The sequence below is a fragment of the Pan paniscus genome, chromosome 9 (genome assembly GCF_029289425.2).
Source record: "Pan paniscus chromosome 9, NHGRI_mPanPan1-v2.0_pri, whole genome shotgun sequence".
In the NCBI taxonomy this organism is placed as follows: Eukaryota; Metazoa; Chordata; class Mammalia; order Primates; family Hominidae; genus Pan; species Pan paniscus.
In genome coordinates this window covers 37,503,974-37,527,705 of record NC_073258.2, presented here as the reverse complement: position 1 = coordinate 37,527,705, position 23,732 = coordinate 37,503,974, and the positions used below count along the sequence as shown (strand labels likewise).

General features: G+C 40.9%; 2 protein-coding genes across 8 annotated transcripts in view; one reads left to right on the top strand and one right to left on the bottom strand.

The window, feature by feature from the left end:
- SLC1A2 (solute carrier family 1 member 2) overlaps positions 1 to 23,732 on the top strand; it is a 168,404-nt gene that overhangs the window by 112,204 nt on the left and 32,468 nt on the right. For 5 of the 6 annotated variants that reach the window (XM_063608391.1, XM_003830368.5, XM_063608394.1 and 2 more), the window contains exons 5-8: positions 1,400 to 1,568; positions 5,997 to 6,123; positions 15,095 to 15,328; positions 20,486 to 20,680. In XM_063608391.1, the coding sequence (XP_063464461.1) occupies positions 1,400 to 1,568; positions 5,997 to 6,123; positions 15,095 to 15,328; positions 20,486 to 20,680 (725 nt within the window). The remainder of the gene's footprint in view (positions 1 to 1,399; positions 1,569 to 5,996; positions 6,124 to 15,094; positions 15,329 to 20,485; positions 20,681 to 23,732) is intronic. The other variant, XM_063608395.1, reaches the window with a different exon arrangement.
- Positions 9,947 to 23,732, bottom strand: part of CD44 (CD44 molecule (IN blood group)) — a 159,429-nt gene continuing 145,643 nt past the window's right edge. Inside the window, exon 9 of one of the 2 annotated variants that reach the window (XM_063608397.1) lies at positions 9,947 to 16,332. In XM_063608397.1, the coding sequence (XP_063464467.1) occupies positions 15,978 to 16,332 (355 nt within the window). In that variant the 3' untranslated portion in view covers positions 9,947 to 15,977. Of the gene's footprint in view, positions 16,333 to 21,234; positions 22,101 to 23,732 lie in introns of those variants that run through there. The other variant, XM_024930780.4, reaches the window with a different exon arrangement.

Sequence of the window (23,732 nt, the reverse complement as noted above, 5' to 3'; positions counted from 1 at the left end):
GTCACTTGACTTTCCCGTACATCTTCTTCCGTATCTATTCGGGGTTCAGCCATCTGTTACCTACTACATGCCAGCACTGACAATCTAGGATTCTGCATTGAGTTCTATTTTAATGCCCCTGGAGGTGGTGTTTTTTAAGCTCAGATGTGGATTTTTATAGCACTCTGCATGTAGGGTGCCTGGCACCTTTAAAAATAGGACCACTGCCATGGATGTCGAGGAATAGCGGGAGAGGTTCCTTGTGAGTCATCTGACAGAGACGCTTAGGGAACATTGAGCAAGGCTTGGCATCACTGCTCAGAAGGAGCGGCTGTCTTCCCACCTTGAATTTGGATCTGAAATATAAGCAAATGCTCCTGCCATGGTGGCTGCTGGCAGCTGGCACTCTTGGTGCCCAGGTGGAGATTTCCAGCTGAGCCTGGCTCTAGAAGGAGCCCAAACTGAGGCAGCCTGTGATGCGCCTGTCCAGTGGGGACCAGGTAGAGGGGAAAACAGGTGGATCGTGAGTTGCTGATCTGACCCCTGCCAAGGCTTCCTATTCTTAATCAGATCCAGGGCCCATCACAACTGGAAGGACCATCACAACTGGAAGGACCATCTAACTGGGTCTCACAATTGGGAAGAGCATCCAAATTAGACATTTCATACTGTTTCTGAGCTACAATCATAGGAGTGAAAGAAGACATTTATCCCCCAAGTTTAAGCCTGTGTCCTATTATTGACTACAGTACTTACAGTACATTTGCAAATTATTTTCATACATTCTATATTTATGAAATTGTGTCATTTGAAGTAACATGGATAAGACTGGAGGTTGTTATCTTAGGTGAAATAAGCCAGGCACAAAAAGACAGATATTGCATTTCTCATTTATATGTGGGAGCTAAAATATTTGAACACATGGAAAAATAGTGGAAAAATAGATAACAGAGGCTAGGAAGGGTGAGTGGGGGGAAAGGGAAAGGATGAAGTGAAGTAGCTCAAAGGGTACAAACATACAGAAAGATAGAAGGAATTCATTCAATGTTTGATAGCAGAGTTGGATGACTGTACTTAAAAAATGCACTGTACTCAGATGATAGACACCTTAAATGCCCTGATTTGATCATCACACATTGTATACATGTAAAAAATTTATCATGTACCCCATAAATTTGCACAAATAAAAAATTGTGTAATTATCTGTGATTGGGACAATTGTATCTCACTGTGTATAATAAAACACCACTTTGTAAATATAGACATATAAAATATTCTCCAGTTTTCATAACCTTGCTTTGGCATTTCTTAATTATTGTTAACCTGTTGGGAACCTTAAAATATATGAGTAGCCAATCTTTTTTTTTTCACCTTATAGGCCAAACCTCAACTCTATGCCTTTTTTCCCTCACTCTGTTAGATTCAAACAGTGACGAAGAAAGTCCTGGTTGCACCACCGCCAGACGAGGAGGCCAACGCAACCAGCGCTGTTGTCTCTCTGTTGAACGAGACTGTGACTGAGGTGCCGGAGGAGACTAAGATGGTTATCAAGAAGGGCCTGGAGTTCAAGGATGGGATGAACGTCTTAGGTAGGCCAGCTGGTGGTCCGGGATTCTGCTTCCCTGGCAATGGCTGGGCTATCCTGCACTCCCTTTTCAGAAAACTGATGACTCAGCTGTCCTCTAGGTGGAGTAGGAGGCTCTCTCTGGGGAGCAATTTGAGGGTCACTGGGACTGAGAGCTGAGCGATTTAAGGAAGAGAGAGAAGGGCAGAGGAGACCATAAGGGGACAGGGCAGCAAGAAGCTGGGTATGGGAAAAAAGGAGGGAGCTCACCGTCATTGGGCACATTCCCTGACTCTCTGTGTGGTGTTGGAAAGTCACTTTCTCTGACTCTCTGTGTTATTAAGTGACACATCCATTGCTTTCGTTTCTTAAGCATTTTTTAAAAGCTGCCCCCATGTACTGGTGCTGTGCTAGGTGCGGGGGCTGGACCACCACAGCCCTTAGTCTGCAAACAAATGCAATGCTACCAGGATTGTAAAGTGTTGGAGTAGGTACCAAGGGAGCTTTACAGATTATCTTGTTATCTTGTTTTACTTTCTGGGATCCCAGTGAGCCCTTTCTCCTAGCCCAGTACCTTCTTAGCATGCTATCCTAGAGGTTTTTGGGCTCTGCAGTTGGGCAGACCTGGGTTTGGATCCAGTATGGGCCACTTACTGGTTATCTGACCCTGGGCAAGTTACTCCATTTCTCTGAGCCTCACTTATAAAATGGAAATAGGATTGGCATCTATTTTGTAGATTACTGTGAGGATGAAATGTGATTGTGCATATAGGGCACAGTAGCACATGCCATGTGCTCTCTCCGTATGAGCTCTGATCGTTATTCAAAGTGGGTGGAGGGCTGAGGAGTTCAGTAAGAAAATACCTCCGTGAGGGACAGAGGTTTATTACCATGTGAGCGGCTCTAGTCTGCCCAGTTTGCTCCCCTCCCACTCAGTGGGTTCACTCCCTTCCGTAACCTCCATCCATCACTAGAATGGTGTCCCCGAGACAGGAAATAGGGGCATTTGGCCAAAACCTGGGAGAAATGGTGAATCTGGATGGATGAAGTATGTTTATTTATCCAAGCACAATTTCTAAAGGTTTGGATGACAGCTACTTAGAGATGAATGAGTTCAGTAGTCCTTTCACGTTGTCATCTGAAAGATCACATGGCCTTGTCTCCTTAGTTGGGTTGTCAGATAAAATACAGAATGCCTGGATAAATTTGAATTTTAGATAAAAAGCAAATAGTTTTTTAGTGTATGTCACAAATATTGCATGGGACATAATAATACTAAAAAAAAAGTATTCATTGTTTACCTGAAATTCAAAAAGTAATTGAGTGTCATGTTTGTTTGTTTGTTCCAAATTTGGTAAGCCTACTCCTTAGCCATCTAGAATGGTAGAGAGAAAGAGGAGAGAGAGGGAGCAGAATTGCACAGTCACTGAGAAGCAGAAGCGGATCTTTTTTGTTTGGCTTGGCAGGAAGCAGGTTGGATGAGTGAGAGTGAGGGAAGAGATGAGCTGACTAGGTTGCTGGGCAATGGAAGATCAATAAACATTGTTTAACAACCAGTGGGAGGTGAGAGGTGGAAGGAGCAAGGAGTAGGAAGGAGAGTTCCTCTGGGGAGATTTTGCAAATATCCCCAGCACCCACCACCCAGCAGCTCTTCTCCCTCACTGTCCAGCTATCTATGTTCCTTTCAGGACCTTCCTAACTCCCCCATGGTCTTTTCTGGTGGGTCATAACTTAAAACACCCAACCCCCTTTTGTCAAAGTGTTCCTCAGTCTTCTCCATACTCGGGAGGAGCTTGAGGCCATGAACAATGGGGCCAGGGCTTTGGAGTGAATCATTCAAAGACTTTCCTGGTTGTTTCCAGAGTCTTGGTGGATTCTGGGAAGTCACAGGACCTTTGGCTCTACTGGGGAGTTTCAACACAACTCACTACTCTGTAACCCCAGCAGCCAAGTCCAAGAGGGTTTTGTTCAGATGGAACACCCCCGTTCCAGTGAGCAATTTCAATTAGGCAATGTTTACAAAGAAAAATTACAAGCTGAATACGGTTTCCATCCAAGTGCAGATCAAGGCTCTGGAAAGCCAAGGGAAGTTAGACTGTTGAGAAACTTCCCATTTACAAATCATGGCTGAAATAAGGTTCTTTCCACGGTCTTCTGAGGGTGGAGATAGTGGCTTTTTTATTTGTTTGTTTTGCTGTCTTTCTGTTTTTTGGCTTTGGAAAGTCCCGAGGAATAAGCACTTGCAATAAATGAAGATACAACCCCAGCTCTTGCCTCCCACTTCTTTAAGGAACCATTTCTCTCCTAAAAAACCTCCAGAAACAATTCTGGGCTCCACCCTCTCCCAACTGCTTAAATCAACTCCAACTGTTCCTTTAAAAACCTATCTCTCATAGATATGGCCAGTTTCTGCTGACACTGAATGGAGCTTTTTTTATTCCAGTTCTTTGGGACCTTGATACCTCGGGCATTTTCTCTTAATTTCAAATGAAATTAACCAAGTAATATGAGCTATTCTCAGCCAGAATATTCAGATTGATTCTCTTTGACCTCCCACGTAGCAGACTCCTCTCCATGGGCTTGAGAGAAGGACTTGGGAATGGCCTGAAATTGATTTTGTACATTACTGCAGAACTAGTTCCCTCTGTCCTGGATCTAATCTTCCCTAAGCCTTTGTCTTTCCAGACCAATAACTCACTTGTGAAGTCATTTGTCAAGCTTTCTAGCTGAAAGCAAAAAGAGGAGATACTAAATGTGAAGTATTAGTAACCCCAAGTGCAAGTGATGGATTCTTTTTGCTGAAGATAGAAAGGATCCAGCAAAGGGTAGTTAGACAATCTGGGTTGATATGTGCTTGGTGTAAAGAGGTTAGTGGGTTAGATGACTAGGGAAAGAGTAAAGTCAAAGGTTCAGAGAGAAGGAATTTTGTTCTAAGAGAATCAAATTATAATGCTAAAATTTACTGAGTATAGGTTAAGACTTTAGGCATAACTGGACACCATAGGAAACTGGATATAATAGGGAGGGACTGGAAATTAGGACTGCCAAATTGAGCAGGTTAGGTGTGGAGAAGAGGAGGAAAGAGAAGATGGCTCATACTTCAGAGTCAGAGAACAAGTCAGGTGGGCAAGCAAAGTCCTGTAGCCAAGGACATAGCAACACTGATTTATAGAACATGTAAGTAGTAAGAACTGAGACCTCAAGAATGGCAATACTAGATCAGGGGTCAGAGGTCAGGGAGCACATGGGGATTGGAAATTAGAAATCCAGATAGCCCCCAGGCAGTACTGGAAACACCTGTAAGCCGCACAATGTGCCCCAGTCCCTGGATGCGTTGTAGTGAGACTGCAGGCCTGAGCGTGAGGTACCGAGGGAGAGAATGGAAGGGACCAACAGGAGTGGTAGGAAGAGCAAAGCCAGGCCTAGCCTTGGTGGAACTAAAGTGTAGGGCAGATTCCCAGGACCTCAGGCACAGGGGATGAGGTAAAGCCAACACAGAAGTAAGACTCATGGTTGGGTATTGGAGTTGGTCCAAGACCTAGTGCAATGTGATGCTGACATGAAGAGGGCAGAGATGAAGCTCCTTAAATCTTTCCTGGGGTTAGGATTGACCCCAAAGGCTGATGTGAGGCTGGACTTAGATACAAGTCAAGAATGTCAAGTAAAGGAAGAGAAGAGTGGAGGGACTAGGAACTAGCAAAATCTGACAGTGAATCTATATTCTGTCTTTATGATCCTGAAAAAATAAATAAAATAAAAAAAGCATTCTAACCATTTCAATCATGAAAATAATTATGACAAATTCATAAATAACAGATTACATTTAAAAAAACTGGATAAAATGGAATTTCGGATTCCTTATTGTTTTCCCTTTGATTTTTCAGTATTTTTTTCTCCCTGTCATTTTATGTGTGTAGTAATAAAAAATAATTTTACATATAGGATTTTGTAAGAGTGAAACATACCAGCCATGCATTGATTTGGGATAATACCAAAACAAGCTAGATGTAACTCTAGCAAAGAATTTATTGGCTAATTGGCCTCTGCTATTCCAATGTTGGCTCCAAAGCTTGTATGATAATCCCCAAGTCCCAACAGGCTTTTCCTCGTTAATCTGTGTAATAAAGGAATCTGCTTACACATGATTTCATAAGTGAGGGGAGGGAGAAGAGAGCACCTTTTAGTTTGGAATGAAAATGAATACATTTTCTTCAAGGACCTAACGCTGTTTACAGTTTAACTTGCTCATGTGGAAAGTGTTCAAGAAATCCAAAATTATCCAGGGGAAAGTTACATTCAGTATCAAATATAATGCTTTGTTCTTTTAATGTCTAATTCATAGGGTAACCAGCAGTGAGAACATGGCTCCATACATTGGGAATGGTAAAGAATGAGGGAGAAAAAATACATTCTTTGTAATTTGTCCTTCTATGTAATGTGATTCACCCAACAGGTCTGATAGGGTTTTTCATTGCTTTTGGCATCGCTATGGGGAAGATGGGAGATCAGGCCAAGCTGATGGTGGATTTCTTCAACATTTTGAATGAGATTGTAATGAAGTTAGTGATCATGATCATGTGGTAAGTGGCCTTGTTCTTACTTCTTACCAGTGGGTTGAGAAAGCCTTGGGATCCCCAGAGGATACTGGAGCTCTCCCTGCAGGAAAAAGTTGGCATGGGCTGATCAAATGTCTTTCCAGAAAGACCTTGAGAAAGGGATGAAAATATCTTTTTTGGAGCTTCCCCTAGAACAAGGGTAGACAAATTATGCCCCTTGGGCCAAATCTAACCTACTCTCTGTTTTATATGGCCAGCGAGTTGAGAATGGGTTGTATATTTTTATGTAACTGTCTTAGTTGGGTTGCCATAACAAAATACCAAAGACTGAGTGGCTTAGAAACAACAGAAATTTCTTTCTTATGGTTCTGGAGGCTGGAAGTTCAAGATCAGGGTGCCAGTATGGTTGGGTCTGATAAGGGGCCTTTTCCAGGTTGCAGACCAACTTCTCATTGTATCCACAGTTAGAAAGATATTTATTTATTTTTATTTGAATTTTATTCTATTGTAATTTTTTTGAGACAGGGTCTCACTCTATCACCCGGACTGGAGTGCAGTGGTGTGATCATGGCTCATCGCAGGCTCGGCCTCCCTCACTGTAGCTCAAGTGATCCTCCCACCTCAGCCCCTCAAGTAGCTGGAACTACAGGTGCACACTACCATGCCCAGCTAATTTTTGAAAATTTTTTATAGAGACGAGGATTTCACTATATTACCCAGGCTGATCTCAAACTTCTGGGCTCAAGTGATCTTCCCACCTAGGCCTCCCAAAGTGCTGGGATTATAGGCAAGAGCCACCTCGCTCAGCATGAAAAGAGATTCAGAAAGCTCTCTGGGGTCTCTTTTACACAGTCATTGTCTTTCCATCTATTATAACAAAATACCTTAGACTGGGTAATTTATAAACAATAGGAATTTATTGCTCACCCTTCTGGAGGCTGGCAAGTCCAAGATCAAGGTACTAGCAGATTTGGTATCTGTGGAGGGCCTATTCCTCGTAGTTGGCACCTTTGTGTGTGCTCTCACATGGTAGAAAGGGAAAACAGGCTCCCTCGAGCATCTTTTATTAAGAGCACTAATTCCATTGAAGAGGGCACAGCCCTCATCACCTAACCACCTCCCAGATGGTTCACCTCTTAACACCACTGCCCTGGGAATTAAGTTTCAACATAAGAATTTGGGGGACATATGAATTCAACTTATGAATTGCAGTTTTTGCTATTACTTTCAATGGGAAAAACCACAGTTACTTTTGCACCAACCTAATAATTAACTTGCCTAAGATGATTATAGCTAGGGAGAGGAAGAGCTGTAGTTCATATTGGTATCAAAACCCTTGACGCATAAGCAGGTAGGTTTTTTGGTTTGGATCGTCTAAGCAATATTGTTTCCCCTTTATTTCACATGTGTTTATAGTCAGTGACTCTGAAATCTAGGGGAGCCTAGGAGAGCATGAGTATCTACTCTCTCATTGTGGAAGCTCTGTCATCTTCAATCATTGGAACCTTTTGGTGTCCCATATCCATCAGACAGAAAGCTTTTTACTTGGATTTGTTTCAGATCTCTAGGATGGTCCTGTATGTCTGCCTAGAAAAAAATAAAACCACTCTTAGACCAAGTCATACCTGTGTTCTCTTTTCCACAGGAATTCTGGGTTACCTATTCCCCATCTCTGCATGTTCCAGGCCTACCCACCTTCTTTGCCAAACTTCTTCTGATCCTTTTCCACTTTTCTGTAGGTGTCTTTCGTGGAAATTCCAGCTGCTTTTTCTCTTCCTCCTTTTCTTATCTCCCACCCCACCTCACAAGGGCAAAAATCTGTTCTTTTTTATCTCCACAGAACCAAACATGGTGATGTGCCTGTAGTCAATTGTTACTAAAACTTTAGGAACGAGTGGGATAGCTGAAAACTCCAAGATTTCAGATCAAGAAGATGCTCCTCACTATTTCATGAACCATATTTAACAGACCTGGCTTGTTCAGATCATTGTTTTACGGTGCTTTTAGAACACAGAAAGGATGCTAGTGAAATAACATCATGTTCTCTTTTATGATTGTACTGAACCTTCAGCTTCTCAGGCAATTCTAGATTTCTGGATATTTCTGTTGTATGAAGATTTGGGAATATGGTGGTGTTGTAAAACATATACATACATATATACACACACACACACACACAGAGAGAGAGAGACAAAGACTCGCCCTGTTGCCAGGCTGGAGTGCAATGGCGCGATCTCAGCTCACTGCAACCTCCGCCTCCCGGGTTCAAGTGATTTTTCTGCCTCAGCCTTCCAAGTAGCTGGGATTACAGGTGTGCACCACCATGCCCGGCTAATTTTTTGTATCTTTAGTAGAGATATGGTTTCACCATGTTGGCCAGGCTGGTCTTGAATTCCTGACCTTATGATCCGCCTGCCTTGGCCTCCCAAAGTACTGGGATTACAGGCATGAGCCACCGCATCCAAATGTAAAACATATTTTTTAAGTCCTTCAGATTCATCTGAGTCTGTTGAGACTTTAGTACACAATGCAGAATAAGTCTCTTGCTTAAACATTAGGATTTTCCATTGTTTCCTAGAATTTCTAGCAGATTACGCATCTTTACGCCAAACATGCAGCCCGTATTTCTGTAATATGATGCCAATAACATGGGCAATGTGTGTGTCCTTCCTATGTCCATACCAATGTGATTTCCACTAAACCCTTGCAGGAAAGGGAATCTTCTAGGACATCAGATGAGTCGGTGGGATGAAGTGTAGCCTCCCTTCTCCCCAGAGATGGAGGGTGATGGTATGAATTAAGAAGTTTCCCATTCATTGAAACCAGAACTCCTAAATACTTATTATCATCTTGGGAGGTAAAAAGTGGTTGTGAGGCAGGAATAAGACCTTAGAATGATTTCTGACAGCTGTTTGGTTACCTCATCTAGGCTCATAGTCAGGACAATGTCACATGACATGAGACACCAATTCTACACATTTCTTTAATTCTTTCACTGCCTCATCAGCATCAGTATTTGCTAATGATGTGTGTAAAAAGGTTCTGGATAAAACAGTCAACTACTCTTTAACTGACCCCTCAAAGCTTAAAAAAATCAGAATTCTTTTGTATTCTTTTCTATGTAGCAGTTATAATAGTAATAATAGCAGAATATAACATTAAAAAGATTATAATAATTCTTTTTATTATTAAATTATAAATTAGAATTACTAACTTCTTGCTGTATGCTCAGTACTATTTCAGTTACAGTACAGGTACTAACCCATTTATTACTGAGGAAACAATTATTATTAAATAACTTAAATTTACCAAATTCCTGCTAAATACTTAATATTATTCCAATTGTTTTACATGCATTAGCTCATTTATTCTTCACAATAGTACTGAACAAAAATAGGTGCTTTTGTTAACCCATTTACCAGATGAGAAAACTAAGCACAGAGGTTGACTTGCCCAGTGTTATGGAGCTGTACAGAAGTGATACCTACATCAATTTCTTTTTGACTTCAGACTGGATTGAATCCAGGATCCTCCTATTGCAAGTTGTGTGACTTTAGGCAAGTTAGACACACTCTAAGCCCCGATATTCTGATGTGTAAAATGGGATGATTCTAGAATCCAGGCCATAGGTTGCTGTGAGAATTAAGGCTGTGACCAACAGTCATGAAGCACCTTCTTTGTGCTGGGAACTGTCTAAGCACTTTACATGGATTAGTATTATAGTAATAGCTGTTTGCTGTTACCAATATCATCATCAATTCAATCCATATCCTTTGTATCTCTGTGTTCATGAATTCTTTAAGAAACCTGAAAACCCCTTAATTTTTGTATGATTTTCATATCCTCATTTTCTTAGGTAGTTATTTAAAACATTTTTTTCAAAATTTGAAAAACTTAAAACAGAAAGTAAAATGTTTCATAATCTTACCCCTATAAAAACATAAAGTGAGAAGTAAAATCTCTGCCTACTCTTCCAATTCCTTCTTCCAATAAACCACCATCCATCCACACTGTTAAATAAAAAACTATTCAATGATACTTGTTAAAACACAGTAAGGCAGATTTTATTCAGGATCATTGCAATGAGCACAGGGACCACAGCAATGGGATTTTGGAGTTGGGGAGAGAGATTGGGCTCACTTGCAAGTACAACATGGGTAAGTGGGAATTTATAGCCATGGAGCAAGGTGGGGGCAGTGGATGCTTGGGGGTAAGGAGTATTTTGGCTAAACCAACCCCACAGGATTCTAGCTGAAGGCCACAGGGTGACCAAACATCGTCCAGGAGAGGATGAAGAACCTGATCAGATTTGAGGGTGATCAGATTTTGAGGATGGAGGTTCTTGCTAACCTGACTTAGACGAGTTTTTTGCTAAACCGGATTTTATAAGGAAGGTTTAGCAAAGAGCCCAGAAGAGGCCAGAAGAAGGTTCAGACGCCTAACTGAAGTTTGGTCAAACAAAGAATCTTTGTCAATCCATCCATTTTTTTTTTCATTCAATAGATATTCTATTCTGTGCAGGCAATGATTTTAGGTACTGGTGAGATAATGGTGAATAAGACAGAGAAAGGTTCTGGCCCTTGAGGAGCTTACATTCTAGGAAAGGGAGAGAGGGAAAGCCAAAAGGGAGCAAATGGTAGCAAATTGTCTTTGTAGCACTTATTACTAATTCAAATAGTAATAAGTGCCGTGCAATAGCGAGAGATAGTGATGGGGGTAGAAGTGATGGGCCACGTGATGCTGTCTGGAAAGGTGACCTTTAATGAAGACCTGCAGAGTGAGCCAAGCAACCTGGTGAAGAACTGAGGGGAGAATATTCCAAGAGGAAGAAGTGGCAGGGAAAGCCTTTTGAGGGTCAGAACAAAGGTCTAGAGAGGCTGCAGTGTGGTTGGTGAAAGGGGGCAAAAGGAGGTCAAGTTGGAGAGGTGGGCAGAAGGCAGATCCTCCAGGGTCCTGCAGGCCACCTTGATGGGTTGGAATTTCATTTCCTTGCAAAAGGAAGTCTCTGGAGGAATAATAAACCTGGAGGCTATACTAACTGCTTTTCACTCTGTCTTGCTGAAAAGTTCTAATCCACAAATGGTAACTTTTAACAAAAATCACTCTTTGGGTAGCTGGAACTCCTATCCCTAAATGGATTGGGAAAGATGAAGATTTGTGATACTTTCTGAGCACAGACAGCACCTTTCAGCAACTCTTGGAATGTGTGTTTAGCTCTATTGACAAGCTATTGGAAACGTGTGGGACAGAACCAGAGGTGCTCCACAGCAGGGCTGAGAAAGTCCCTCAGCTTACCTCCACTCCAAGTGTCTGTCTCATCATCAGTCCCAGGCCTGAAAGTACCAAATGAATTATTCCAGTGGGTTAAGACCTCAAAGATCCTGAAGTAGTTGGAGCTAAGGTAAATGGTTTCCAAAAGGTCACCAAGTAATATCTGCGTTTCATCAGTTGCAGTTAAGATTTTTGTTTCTTGAAATACTGGTTTTCAAACAGATCAGAATTACCTGGGGAGCTTGTTTAAAATATAAATGCCCCAAGGCCAGCTCCAGGACATTCTGACTCCATAGGTATGTGGTAAGCCCAGGGAATCCAGGTAAGCCCAGGTAAGCCCAGGGTAAACCAGGGAATTGTTAACAGGAAGCTGGTGGTTTCTGACACCCGGACACCGACTGAATTCTAGGTAGCTTGCCTGCTGTAGATGAGTGTGTTGGTGGAGCCCTGCGAGGGGCATCTTAGGCTGGTAAGGGCTTAAAGACAAAGTAGGTGGAGGCTAGAATGGATACAGTAGTAAGAAAAAGACTCCACAGGCCAGTCCTGGATGAATCTGTGGCCCTGAAAACAGAGAACAGGAACAGCCTAAGAGCAGCATGGGAGCCATTCCCTCTCCCCAGCTCTCCAGCCATGTCCTTCTCATGTGGAAAATGGACCAACAATCACTGGGCATTATTTGGCTTCAGAACTCTCCGTGGAGCCCTCAGCCTCTTTATGCACTTTGATTTGTGGTTTTGATTGCTGGCTTCATCTCAGAAGCTTTGAGTGGTGGCCTTGGGTGCTGGGCATTTGCCCATCCTTTTCCATGGAATATTATTTTCAATTAGGTAATTCATTGATATGGAAACCCAGGAACCCAGAAGTCCCAGTTTCGGAGTGAAGGCCTAAGTTGTTTGTTTTAAAAATGGGTGCAGTTGGTCAGCCACACCTGTAATCCTAGTGCTCTGGGAGGCTGAGGTGGGAGGTTTGCTTGAGGCTAGGAATTTGAGACCAGCTGAGCAAAATAGTGAGACCTCCTACAAAAATAAAAATAAACAAAAATTAGCTGAGAATGGTGGCAAACACCTGTAGTCTTAGCTACTCAGGAGGCTGAGGTGAAAGGATTGCTTGAGCCCAGGAGGTCAAGGTTACAGCAAGCAATGATGGTGCCACTGAGCTCCAGCCTGGCTAACAGTGCAAGACTCTGTCTCAAAATATAAAAATAAAATAAAAATAGGCACAAGAAAGTAATGGCCCTGAAAGACTTCATAGAACAAACGTTCTTACCTTCTTCTACTTAATGCTCATCCTATTCCCAGAGATCAAGGTGTTTGGATTAGCAAGGGCTTCTTCTTGCCATATTTATAAACCCTAACACTTCACTTTCTGGCCTTTGATTAACACTCTCCATTTACAATGGGAGCTCATGCTTTTTCTCAGCTGGCTATGTGCCCCAGAGGTAAACTGTTACCTCTCTCTAGTCCATCTGTCTGTGGCCCAAATGCATTCTCCAGGAGACTCTATAGCTAGTCTTTTTTTGGCAAAGAGGCTTGAAAGCATTTTCTCTCCATTCTACAAATTGCTCGTCCCAGGAGAGAAGGAAAATTGAATGGCACCCCAAACAGCTTATATTTGTGTTTTTCTGGACATCTTTAAAGGGTGCTTGGTGCTTGGGAAAGAATTGATCTCTTGTTTTATGAAGATAAGTGCTTTTTGGCTTTGTAGGAAGGTTCATTCTGCTTATTTACAGTCTCAATGAATGAAGTGCTGGTCCCTGAGACTACCTTGATAATTTATAAGATGTGACTATGGACACACCAGCAGAATATAAAATGGTGGGAGAGCTAAGGGTTTAATGACATGAGCACAGGTTTGTCTCAGACTCCCTAATGTCTAGGGAAGCAGTCCTCAGACTTGACCAGCCTGCACCCCACGGAAAGGAAAAGTAGGACCTTCAGGCTAGATTCTCATATGGGAAGAGAGCAACTATGCTAATGTTAGTTTAACTAATTTGTGTCAGTTACAGATCAGTTCCTTCGGGATTAGGTTCCTCTTGAGAGAATATGTTGCTATAAAATCATCTTGCAATTGGGTATCCCATGAGATGTTCTAGAAAGCATCACTAACTCAGGCTTACTAAGCATGAGTGATGAGAGGACATGGGGTACATATGTGAAAACAGAACCTACAAGGAATGCCTTTGTCGGGACTCAGAGAATTAATGGTACCGACAGAGATGCGAGAGGGGTTTTTAGCAGCACACATATATGCATGCTCAAAAATTTAATCCCCACAGCATCTCCATGAGGTTGGAGTTAGCCGCTCTGAGCCTTGACATACATATCTGTAAAATGGGAATAAGCCACTAACCATGGTCACATATTAATAACTAATAAGTGGTGAGACGAGCTCCATGTCTTATGTAGTATTCATATATATGTGTCTCATCTACTCTTCACATTTTTTCTTTAATCCAGGAAAGTGTTTGCTCCAGGCACAATTGCAAGTCTGTATAGATCTTACAATTACAGCATCCTTTCCTGACTCCCTGACCCCTGCTGGAAGCCTTATCTAGGGACTTCATTCTCCCCATAGTCTTTCTCTCAAGTATGTTCATAATTTTTAATAAGGTAGCAACCTTCCCATAAATATTTTCATATCAGCCAGAAACTGTCACAGGCTGAACAAATTCATGCCCTAACAACACCATTCTGGATAATAAAGGATTTTACCAAATATGGGAAGAATATATTCAGGTTGAGAGAGAAAATAGCTTTCCCAAGAGTGAGGACCAAAGTAGTTTCCAAACTCTCTATAAATTAATAATAAGATAGAACTATAACATCAGTTTATATAGGATAAATTGGTATACGACAAATTGCTTATCTACAAAGAGCTGTGATTATTCACTAAAAAGAAGTGGCTTGTCTTGGTTGGGAAAATCCCCCAGTTGGGAGTTTCACAGACCTGAGATTGTTTTCATTTCCTGGTTTCCTGGTCTTGGGCTGATTATTTAGCTTTTCTTAACCTCAGTTTCTTTATTTGCCACGTTGCAATAATGACACCTAGATTTTCGGGTTGTGGTAAGCATTAAGTGAGGGAATGGGTGTGCAGCTCTCACCATAGTGCTTAAAACAAAATGAAAGTAGCCAGCATTATTGTTAGAATAAGTATGGAAAAAAGACTTTCAGACTTAGAAGTCATAAAACCACTTTTCTCTAAATGTACATTTTGGCTCAGATGATTTCCTTGTTCTCTCTCTCTCTCTCTCTCTCTCTCTCTCTCTCATTTCAATATATTCCCTATCTTCCTAGGTAAAAACAATGCAAATTTACAAATTCCAGTTTATAGTTTTCTAAAAAGCTCAAATTCCCAAATTTATAGGAAGGAACTGAGGAACACAAATCAAACAAGATTCCCAGAGACACACCTCGGTCTCTCAACTTTGAACTTGATGGTAAAGATAAAGGTGGCAATGCATGTCTCTCCTTTATTCCTAGAACTCACCTTAGCGACAAAATTTGCCTTTGGACTTTTCATCAGAGCAGGCGCCACCAGATCCACAAAACAGATTTTGGTTAAGGGAGTTGGTCCAAAGTAAAAAATAACATGAACTTTTCTCAGCAAAAGTCTTTTTTTGTACAGAAGAGCCAAGCGTTTTCCTCAGTGTGCGGTACAGAGGAGGCCCAGGTTCTGAATCCCTAATGATCTCTTCAATGCTGTTTTTCCCTTTTGTGTTTTTCAGGTACTCTCCCCTGGGTATCGCCTGCCTGATCTGTGGGAAGATCATTGCAATCAAGGACTTAGAAGTGGTTGCTAGGCAACTGGGGATGTACATGGTAACAGTGATCATAGGCCTCATCATCCACGGGGGCATCTTTCTCCCCTTGATTTACTTTGTAGTGACCAGGAAAAACCCCTTCTCCTTTTTTGCTGGCATTTTCCAGGCTTGGATCACTGCCCTGGGCACCGCTTCCAGGTAGAGAACAAAAGAAATCACCTTTCTCTTTGCTCACTCTTTTGCCTTCTTTGCCATTTCTCATTTCTCAAAACCCTCCCATCACAAAGTTCAATAAGAACACTTGGCACACATTACTAAGATCTTTTGGAAAAGGCGAATGATTTGAATTTTTGTCTCCTTCTAGGAACTTCTGAGCCTTCTGGTGAACATTTTTGCTGGTTTGCAACTATATTGGAAATACGATCTCACATTAAATTTTTCAGATAAATGCATGCTATTTGTTTGCATGCTTAATTTGCCACTTAAATCATTAGTTTAGTTTTAGATGTTTTCTAAAGGGAGTGTAACAGGATATTTTTCAATAAACATTTCACCTGTGATTTGGAAAATGCTATCACAAAATATTACTCTTTGAAGATTTTGGTAAATAAATTTTCAAAAGTAGGAGAAGCAGCTTTTACAAAGTAAATGGTATGTTAGGTGAGACTTTTTCTAACAAAATTCGGCCAAGTCTTTGACCTCGACACGAACCTCTAATGGATTATTTTTCCCCAGAGTTAACTTGGCATTGATGAAGAATCAGTTCCCCCTTTATTACTTAGTTCCAGTACCTAGAAAGCCAAAGAGGACCCCAGAGATATGTAGAGAAAAATCATTTTTTGGACTATCATCTTGGACTGAATCTAACAAAAACAAACCAAAAAATGAACAAGAAGAAATACATAAGGAACATCTTACAATTAGGCTGGGCGCAGTAGCTCATGCTTGTAATCCCAGCACTTTGGGAGGCCTCGGCAGGTGGATCACTTGAAGTCAGGAGTTCGAGGCCAGCCTGGCTAACATGGTGAAACCCTGTCTCTACTAAAAATACAAAAATTAGCCAGGTGCGGTGGGGGGCGCCTGTAATCCCAGCTATTCGGTAGTCTGTGGCAGGAGAATTGCTTGAACCTAGGAGGCAGAGGTTGCAGTGAGCTGAGATTGCATCACTGCACTCTAGTCTGGGTGACAAAGTGAGGCTCCATCTGAAAAAAGAAAGAAAGAAAGAAATGCCTTACAACTGAGAATTTTTAAGACTAGTGTTTTACTTTCAGCTTGCAATCATTGTTTTATTTCTGTACATATGTCCCTGGGTCACAAAACTAAGACTGAATCATAAAACAGGTGGCAGGGAGGCAAGCAAATTCTGAAACCCATAGCTCATCATTCAGGTCCTTGTTGCAGAACCTGTGCCCATGCAATGCTAGGGAGGTGCCACTCCATGACACAGCAGGGCCTGTTGCTCCACGGCTACTGAGCAGGCAGTCAGGTTTCCCTTAAGCGACCTAACAGACCAATAATGCCAACCACCTGGGAAGCCAAATTAAATTTCCATCTTGCAAATCAATGAGGATTCAGTGCTAGTAGAAAATGGGGTTTCAGACAAAGCTGGAATATATACAATCTTAAGGGTCTAGATTCTTCACCCAGTTTCCGAAGATGAAGGAAAACACTTCAAAATTTCCTTCTTGATTTATAAATTTTCCATGACTAAGTATCTCTATCCATACAGATCTTCACTTGAAGAAAAAGAGAGAGAAAAAAAAAAAACCCAACCTGGTTTAATTTTATTTTTGTTTTCTGGTTATAAGCCTGGTATCTCATACTTTATCTGATACCAGGCTCATAACCAGAAAACAAAAATAAAATAAAATTTCTGCAGGCTCATTGTGAAAAAGTTCAGGCAGTGAATACAATTTTGAAGAAGAAAATGAGCTTTGCCAATTATTCTATCACCCAGTGATAACTGGTCATAACCTTTTAATTAGTCTTTCGTTATATATCTTTCAAGTTCTTACTATGTATGTATATATTGTTTTATAAATAGCTATTTTTTTACTGGTCAACGTATCATAAAAGTTGTATCTATTGCAATAGACGTTACTACCATTTTTTAAACTGCATAATAATGCACTGTATGTACTACAATGCAAACCCCACCATGTCCTAGCCACAGTGATGTATATTTAAGGCATGTCTATTAAACAGGGCTGTGACAAACATCCTTACAAATACATCTCTGCAAGGTTGTATGATGATCCCCTCAGGATAAGTGGAATTTCAGAGTCAAATGGTATGCACATTGACGGTTTTGAAGCACGTTACCAGATTGCTATTCAGAAAAATGTATTATTTTATGTTCCCATTAACTGGGGTTTGAGGGTGTGCCCATCCCTGCTTGCTTACCAGCTCTGGATATTGCCAGTCACTTTAATGCTTTCCAGTCCTATTGGGTGAAAAGTAATCTCATGGGATATGCATATCTTTACTTCTCCTTCCCCTCCCCTTTCGCCTGCCTTGTGAATTGTTCATGAACTTGGTCATTTTCCTGTTGAGGTATTCGTCCCTTCCTGATTGATTTTCAAGCTCTCTTTTTGTATAAGAATATTAGCTCATGTGTCACAAGTTGCAAATAATCCTCCTCTTCACTTGACATTTGTCTTAAAAATTTACTGTGCTTTTTGCCTCTAGAAGTTTTAAATTTGTACTTAGTCAAAGCTATCAATACTTTTCTTTAGAATTTAGAATTTAGATTTTGCTTAGGAATAGCTTCTCCAAGTTAATACAATATGACTTTTTATTTTCTTCCAATACCTTTATGGTTTAGATCTTTCAACCATTTCAAAAATATTAGTATTATTTTCTTTTGAATGACTAGACCATTATTTCAGTAACTTTATAAGACAAGGTGAATCTTAAGGGGATTTGCATGGCCCAAATTTGTATTTAAATCAGAGACAAATGCTCAGATTATCCAACCAAGGCTGCTAATATTAGACCAATTTCTTCCCCTAACTCTGTATTTCATTTGAAAAAAAAAAAAAGTGGTTTTAATCTTTAGTTAAAATGTGGTTTTTGCCTGGATGTGGAATTTCTTTTTTTAAAAGGCCATGTGGTGTGAGTCATGTACCGAGAATTAACTGAAGGTTTCTTTGCCATCATGGTCACAGAGAAGAAAAAAAAAATGTAAAACCCAGGGACAGCCCACAAAATATCCTTCCTGCCTCCTCGGCCCTTGTACAGAATAAAGACGTTGAGGGTAGTTGAACGGCTTTTCTCAATGGTTCCAGAGGCTGGTGTCAGGGAGGACAGAGGGAGTGGGGTGGCCTGAGACTGACCTGTCTTCAGCCCTCCAACTTCAGTGCAGTCTGTTAAAACTAATACGTAAAAAACAAAAGAAGCATTTCAAATATCTGACAGTTATTATTAGCAACATTTGAAGGCTGTCATATGGCCATTGAGGCAGGAGCCAAAAAAGCAATGTCAGAATGTCAGCCCGTCCACACAGGAAAGCTTGAAATTAAAATTCTCAAGTCCTAGTTTGATTGGGTAGGTGGGTTTTTTAAGACAAAAAGCCTGTCCAGTAGAGAAATAGAGGATATTTTTATACTTACCAATCATTTTTCCCAGTCGACTTAATTGTCCAAAGACCATTTGATGACATTTTGGAAAAATGAATGCAATAATAAACATAAATGTATGCCAGCAATTCCAGAAGTGTCCTTAGATTTGAGAATGCTTGCAATCGAGAATCCTGGCCACCAACCACAACTGAGCAGTCATCTCATACCAGTCCTGGTGTCCTGGCAACCCTTCGAAAGGGCCCAGGAAAGGGTGGGGTAAGAGGAAGAAAGGGACACTGACTTCTCATTAAGATAGAAAGCCAGGTCTGATGCCATCCCCTGCATGCAAATGAGGCCAGGCTCCAACTTTGCCCTGGGTTTGCAAGATTTTAGTTATGAGATGTCCCCCAACAAACAATTCTTCTTCCTACCCCAGACCAAGAAGGAGGCATGAGACAGACCCCTGACTTGAAATCACAAAGAATGTTCTGGTAAGAGAAATCTGGCTCTCCTAAGGTTGTTTTAGGAGCTCGTGGGCCAGTGGTTTGATAAGATGCACATCTCGCATCCCTAGTTTTAGGGCTTCTGATTCGTTGGTTCTGGATAGGCCCTGGAATCTTCATTTCATTTAGCTTCCCTGGAGCAGATGGTCTTCTCCCACTCTTTGAGAAACTAAGACCTCTACAGGGATCTATGTCCAGTTTGGTCACTAATTCTGACCAGTAGAAGGAGGAAACTTTGACAAAAGCTGTAAGTGCAAGAGAGAAAACACCTCCAAATGTTATCTGCATTGCAGGTTTTCTAATTCACTTTGCTAAAGTTTGAATAGAAAAAAATCAAGAGGATGGACCATGAAGCACTTCCATGGCAGTTTGAGTGTTCTGCATTGCTTTCTACATTACTTAAACTTTGCAGCAAATCCACTCACCCTCCCAGGCACTTCTATCCACATGGAAATAATATTCTGGCCTTTAGCAACCCTTACTGTTTATTGGTCTCCAATTTTGAAGACATATGAACGTGTCAGGAATTCTGGCCTTCGAGGCTTGGTCATGTGGTCACGAATCCACATCCCAGGCCTGGGAGGAGTGGGGGTGAAGTCACTTCATATTTAGTCTTTGATTTGCTAATGAGCACATGCTTTCCTGCTCCATGTCATTGAAGTGACTGTAGAATTGGCCGATGAGCATATATCAGGGTGTTGGACTATCTGTGAGGTTCCCCAGTGAATTGCTTGAAGCTCAGGTTCATGCTGAAGTGTGCTGGACATGTTTGTTGTTATGGAAATTAGCAAGCCCAGCTCAGGGCAATTTCCCAGGGCTAAATGCAATCCATTCAGTCATTTTATCGGAAACAGCATTTCTAGCATGAAATTATGGGTTATTCAAAAATTCCTCATCCCATTTTGCTGTTGATAGCTGATTCTTTTCTGACATAGCTGGTTTTTGTTTTTTTTTTTTGCAACCCAATTAATATGGGCAATCAGATGCACTTCAATATTGAATCCAAGATGGAAACAGTGGCCAAAAGAAAAAATCTTCAAGCTCTGAGTATATCTCCAAAACCAGAACCAACGAAAATATTTTGCTGCCTATTAGTGTCTTAATAAGATTGAATTTGAGCCTCCAACTCACGAGTTTTTAATCTGGCTCCAGATACTGCTTTTTTGCATGTCACATTGCTTGATTGACACAAAACAAGAAAAACTAAGGATGCAGTGGCATTCCAGTTTATGCATTGTCCTGCTTCTCTAAAGTGGACATAACCCTGTCTCTCTCTTTCTCTTTGTTCTCAGTGCTGGAACTTTGCCTGTCACCTTTCGTTGCCTGGAAGAAAATCTGGGGATTGATAAGCGTGTGACTAGATTCGTCCTTCCTGTTGGAGCAACCATTAACATGGATGGTACAGCCCTTTATGAAGCGGTGGCCGCCATCTTTATAGCCCAAATGAATGGTGTTGTCCTGGATGGAGGACAGATTGTGACTGTAAGGTGAGAAGGGTGGGGTAAAACACAAAACAACCTCTACCCTGTTTCCCCTCCACACTAACTCCATGTGACAGAGGCCACTTGAATTTCATTTCTGCTTGTGGAAGACAATGAAGGTAATAAAAAAAGAGGAATTATTGGCAGCCTTCAAAAGGAAAAGATTGTGACAAGAAAGAAGACTCTTATTAATACCTCCTGTTTATATTGCACATGTCAACTTGCTTTAGAAATTGGATATTATTTGATTTTTAGCAATCCTGTGATGGAAGCAGGGTAATTTCTTTGCCCATTTAATAGACAAAGAAACTCAGGCACCAAAAGGCATGGTAGTTTGTCCATGGCTACAGCATGGCTGTAAGTGAGGCCAACATCAGTAATGATTTGGCAGGACTGTAACTGAGGCCAACATCAGCTGACTCTGGATCCAATTTTTGTTTCACTGAAATATGCTCCCTTCAATATTCCATCACCAGAGGGTAATGGCAGAAATTACAAAATACTGGAAGAGATTCCTCAATATGACATATAAGATTTTATTACAAATAAATAGCACATAGTTTTGTTTTTACTAAAGCTATTTTTATTTAAATGTATTCATCATTTTAAAAATTCAGAAAGAACATTTTCCTAAGAGATTGTTAAAAATGCATTGCCTCACCATAAACTTAAAGATCACACCTACTAGCCAAGCCAACACTCTGTTTCTTGCTTATAGGTTAAGTCATTGAAAATATCAGTCTTCAGCCCATTCAATGTTATATTGACATTACAGCATGAAATAAAGCTTTTTGCAATCATCTTTTTAATATTATCACTCCCAACCCATCTAAATGCTTCAATTAAGCCAGAAGCCAATTTCTGCCTTATGTCATATCCCTACTGTCAGTCTCAATTTCCTCATCTATAAATAAGGAAGGTATTCATAATTTGGGGCTAAAAGTTGGTAGTTCATGGATGGACTCCCAGCCCAGAGTGTTGCTTTGTTTGCCTTGAAATATATTGTAAAAGATTAGAATTTCATCCTCTTATGAGACAGCTGCCCTTCAGTTTCCCACAGTCTCCCCTGCTCCCTATTACTTATGCCTGGCCTGCTGCACCTGTCACCACAGCTTAGCCCTTTAAGACAATGGAGTTTGTCAATCTTGGACTCAACAATTTATAAGTTTTATTTCCCCTCTCAGATTCTATGTGATCAGAAAACATAGGGAGTAAGTCGGTAACATTCTGTGTGACAGATGTACTTGTAGTAGAAAGAGAATTCCAGATATTAGAACAGCCAAGGCCTGGGTGATTCACTTTAGGAAATGAATGAGGTAGACACTGGAATACACTTTCATCCTCCATGATGATAATCACTCCACTCTTTGGTTCCTCTGAGATGGCGGACTCTTTCCATACATTGCTTTGAACATGCCCAGCAGTCCTGAAGAGAAGGAATAGTCATTATTCCCATTTTACAGAGGAGGCATGTGAGGCTCAAAGAAATTATCTGACAAACCTAGGTCTCATGGCTATGGGTGCCAGAGGCACAAGTCAAATTTCTATTCCACAGTTTACCTCTTCCAACCACAGGTCATTTCTTCTTTCTGACTGTGACTCAAAAAAAGACATTAGAATAGTGTTTTTATTGACTTTTTCCATTGGGCATTAGAAGGGGCAATAGTTTTTGGGTTCAGGCTAAGGCACTAGCCTCTTCCTCCCACTTTAAACCCCGGGCAGCACTGTCAATCTCTATATTAGAAACTTTGGTAATAATCTGGTGTCTGCTTGGTTCATGTTATTCAACAGCCCATTCTCTGGTAGGCCTTTAGTGGGCTAAGGCCATTTTAGGAGATCTCTCCTAAGAGGCAGTGTTCATTTGGGTCTGATGTCTCTACATGTTCAGGCTTTTTAAAAGTCCAAGCTCAGGGACCACCCAGTGTCTGTAGCAGTGCTGGAAATTTGCTCTAATCATGTCCTCTATGTGTTCTAGGGGCTGATATTGCCATGGAATGGCCACTTCAGAGCCTTTGCTTGATCTATCTAGCTCTGAGGTATTCAACCAGCTCAAGGACATTTTTGTTAAAACACAGCTTTCTCCTCCCTCCTTCTAATCATTCCAGAAGATTTAGTGAATATCCCATATGCATCTGAGTTCACTTTAGCAACTCAGTCAGCAAATAGAGAAAAGAAAAAATTCACCATGTTTAATACACACACACACACACACACACACACAATATGAAAACATGAAATAACAATCACATTTATTTAATCAGCTAGAATGTATCATCTGAAATGTCTCCCATTGGTTCTCTTGCTAAATTATCTCACCTTATACATAGATAAGGAAACAGAGGCTCAGAGAATAGATCACACACAGCCGTCTAGAGGAACAACTATAATTTAAGTTTCCAAATGCTGGCATATGCTTCCATTTATTTAACTTGTGATCCTAGAAACAGCCCTAAAAAGTAGATATTGGGTTCTATATTTTACAGATGGAGAAAATGAGGCACAGTAAGTTGAGGTAACTGGGCCAGAATCATGCTGTTTGTAACAGGCAGAAATGGGATTTGAACCCAGGCCACCTTACTCTGGGGTTTGTGTTTTTAACCATTACACACACTGCCTCCACTATACTATACTGTTGGGTTGCAAAATAATAATTTATATATATATATATATATATAAAATAAAATCTTCACAACCACCCTATGAATTATATACTATAAGGGAGCCTCAGTTTCCTCATCTGCCTAATGGGAACAATAACAAATTCTAGGGTGGCTGAGAACATGGTGCCTGGCTTATAGTCTCTTATGAGTATGAGCCAGGCACCAGTCAATAAATGTTAGCTTCTATTATTATTATTGATGTCTAATAAAATACACAATACTCCTAGAATATTAAAGAAAAATGTGGCTGTGACATCATGAGTACCATGATGTTACTGACAATGGAAAATATACTTCAGGTCAGAAGATCAAGCCTTTCAAAATTATGTCCTAACAGATATCACGAGACTACTAACCTCCCTTGCTTTAAAACTCAAAGATGAAAAGGGCTTCTTAAG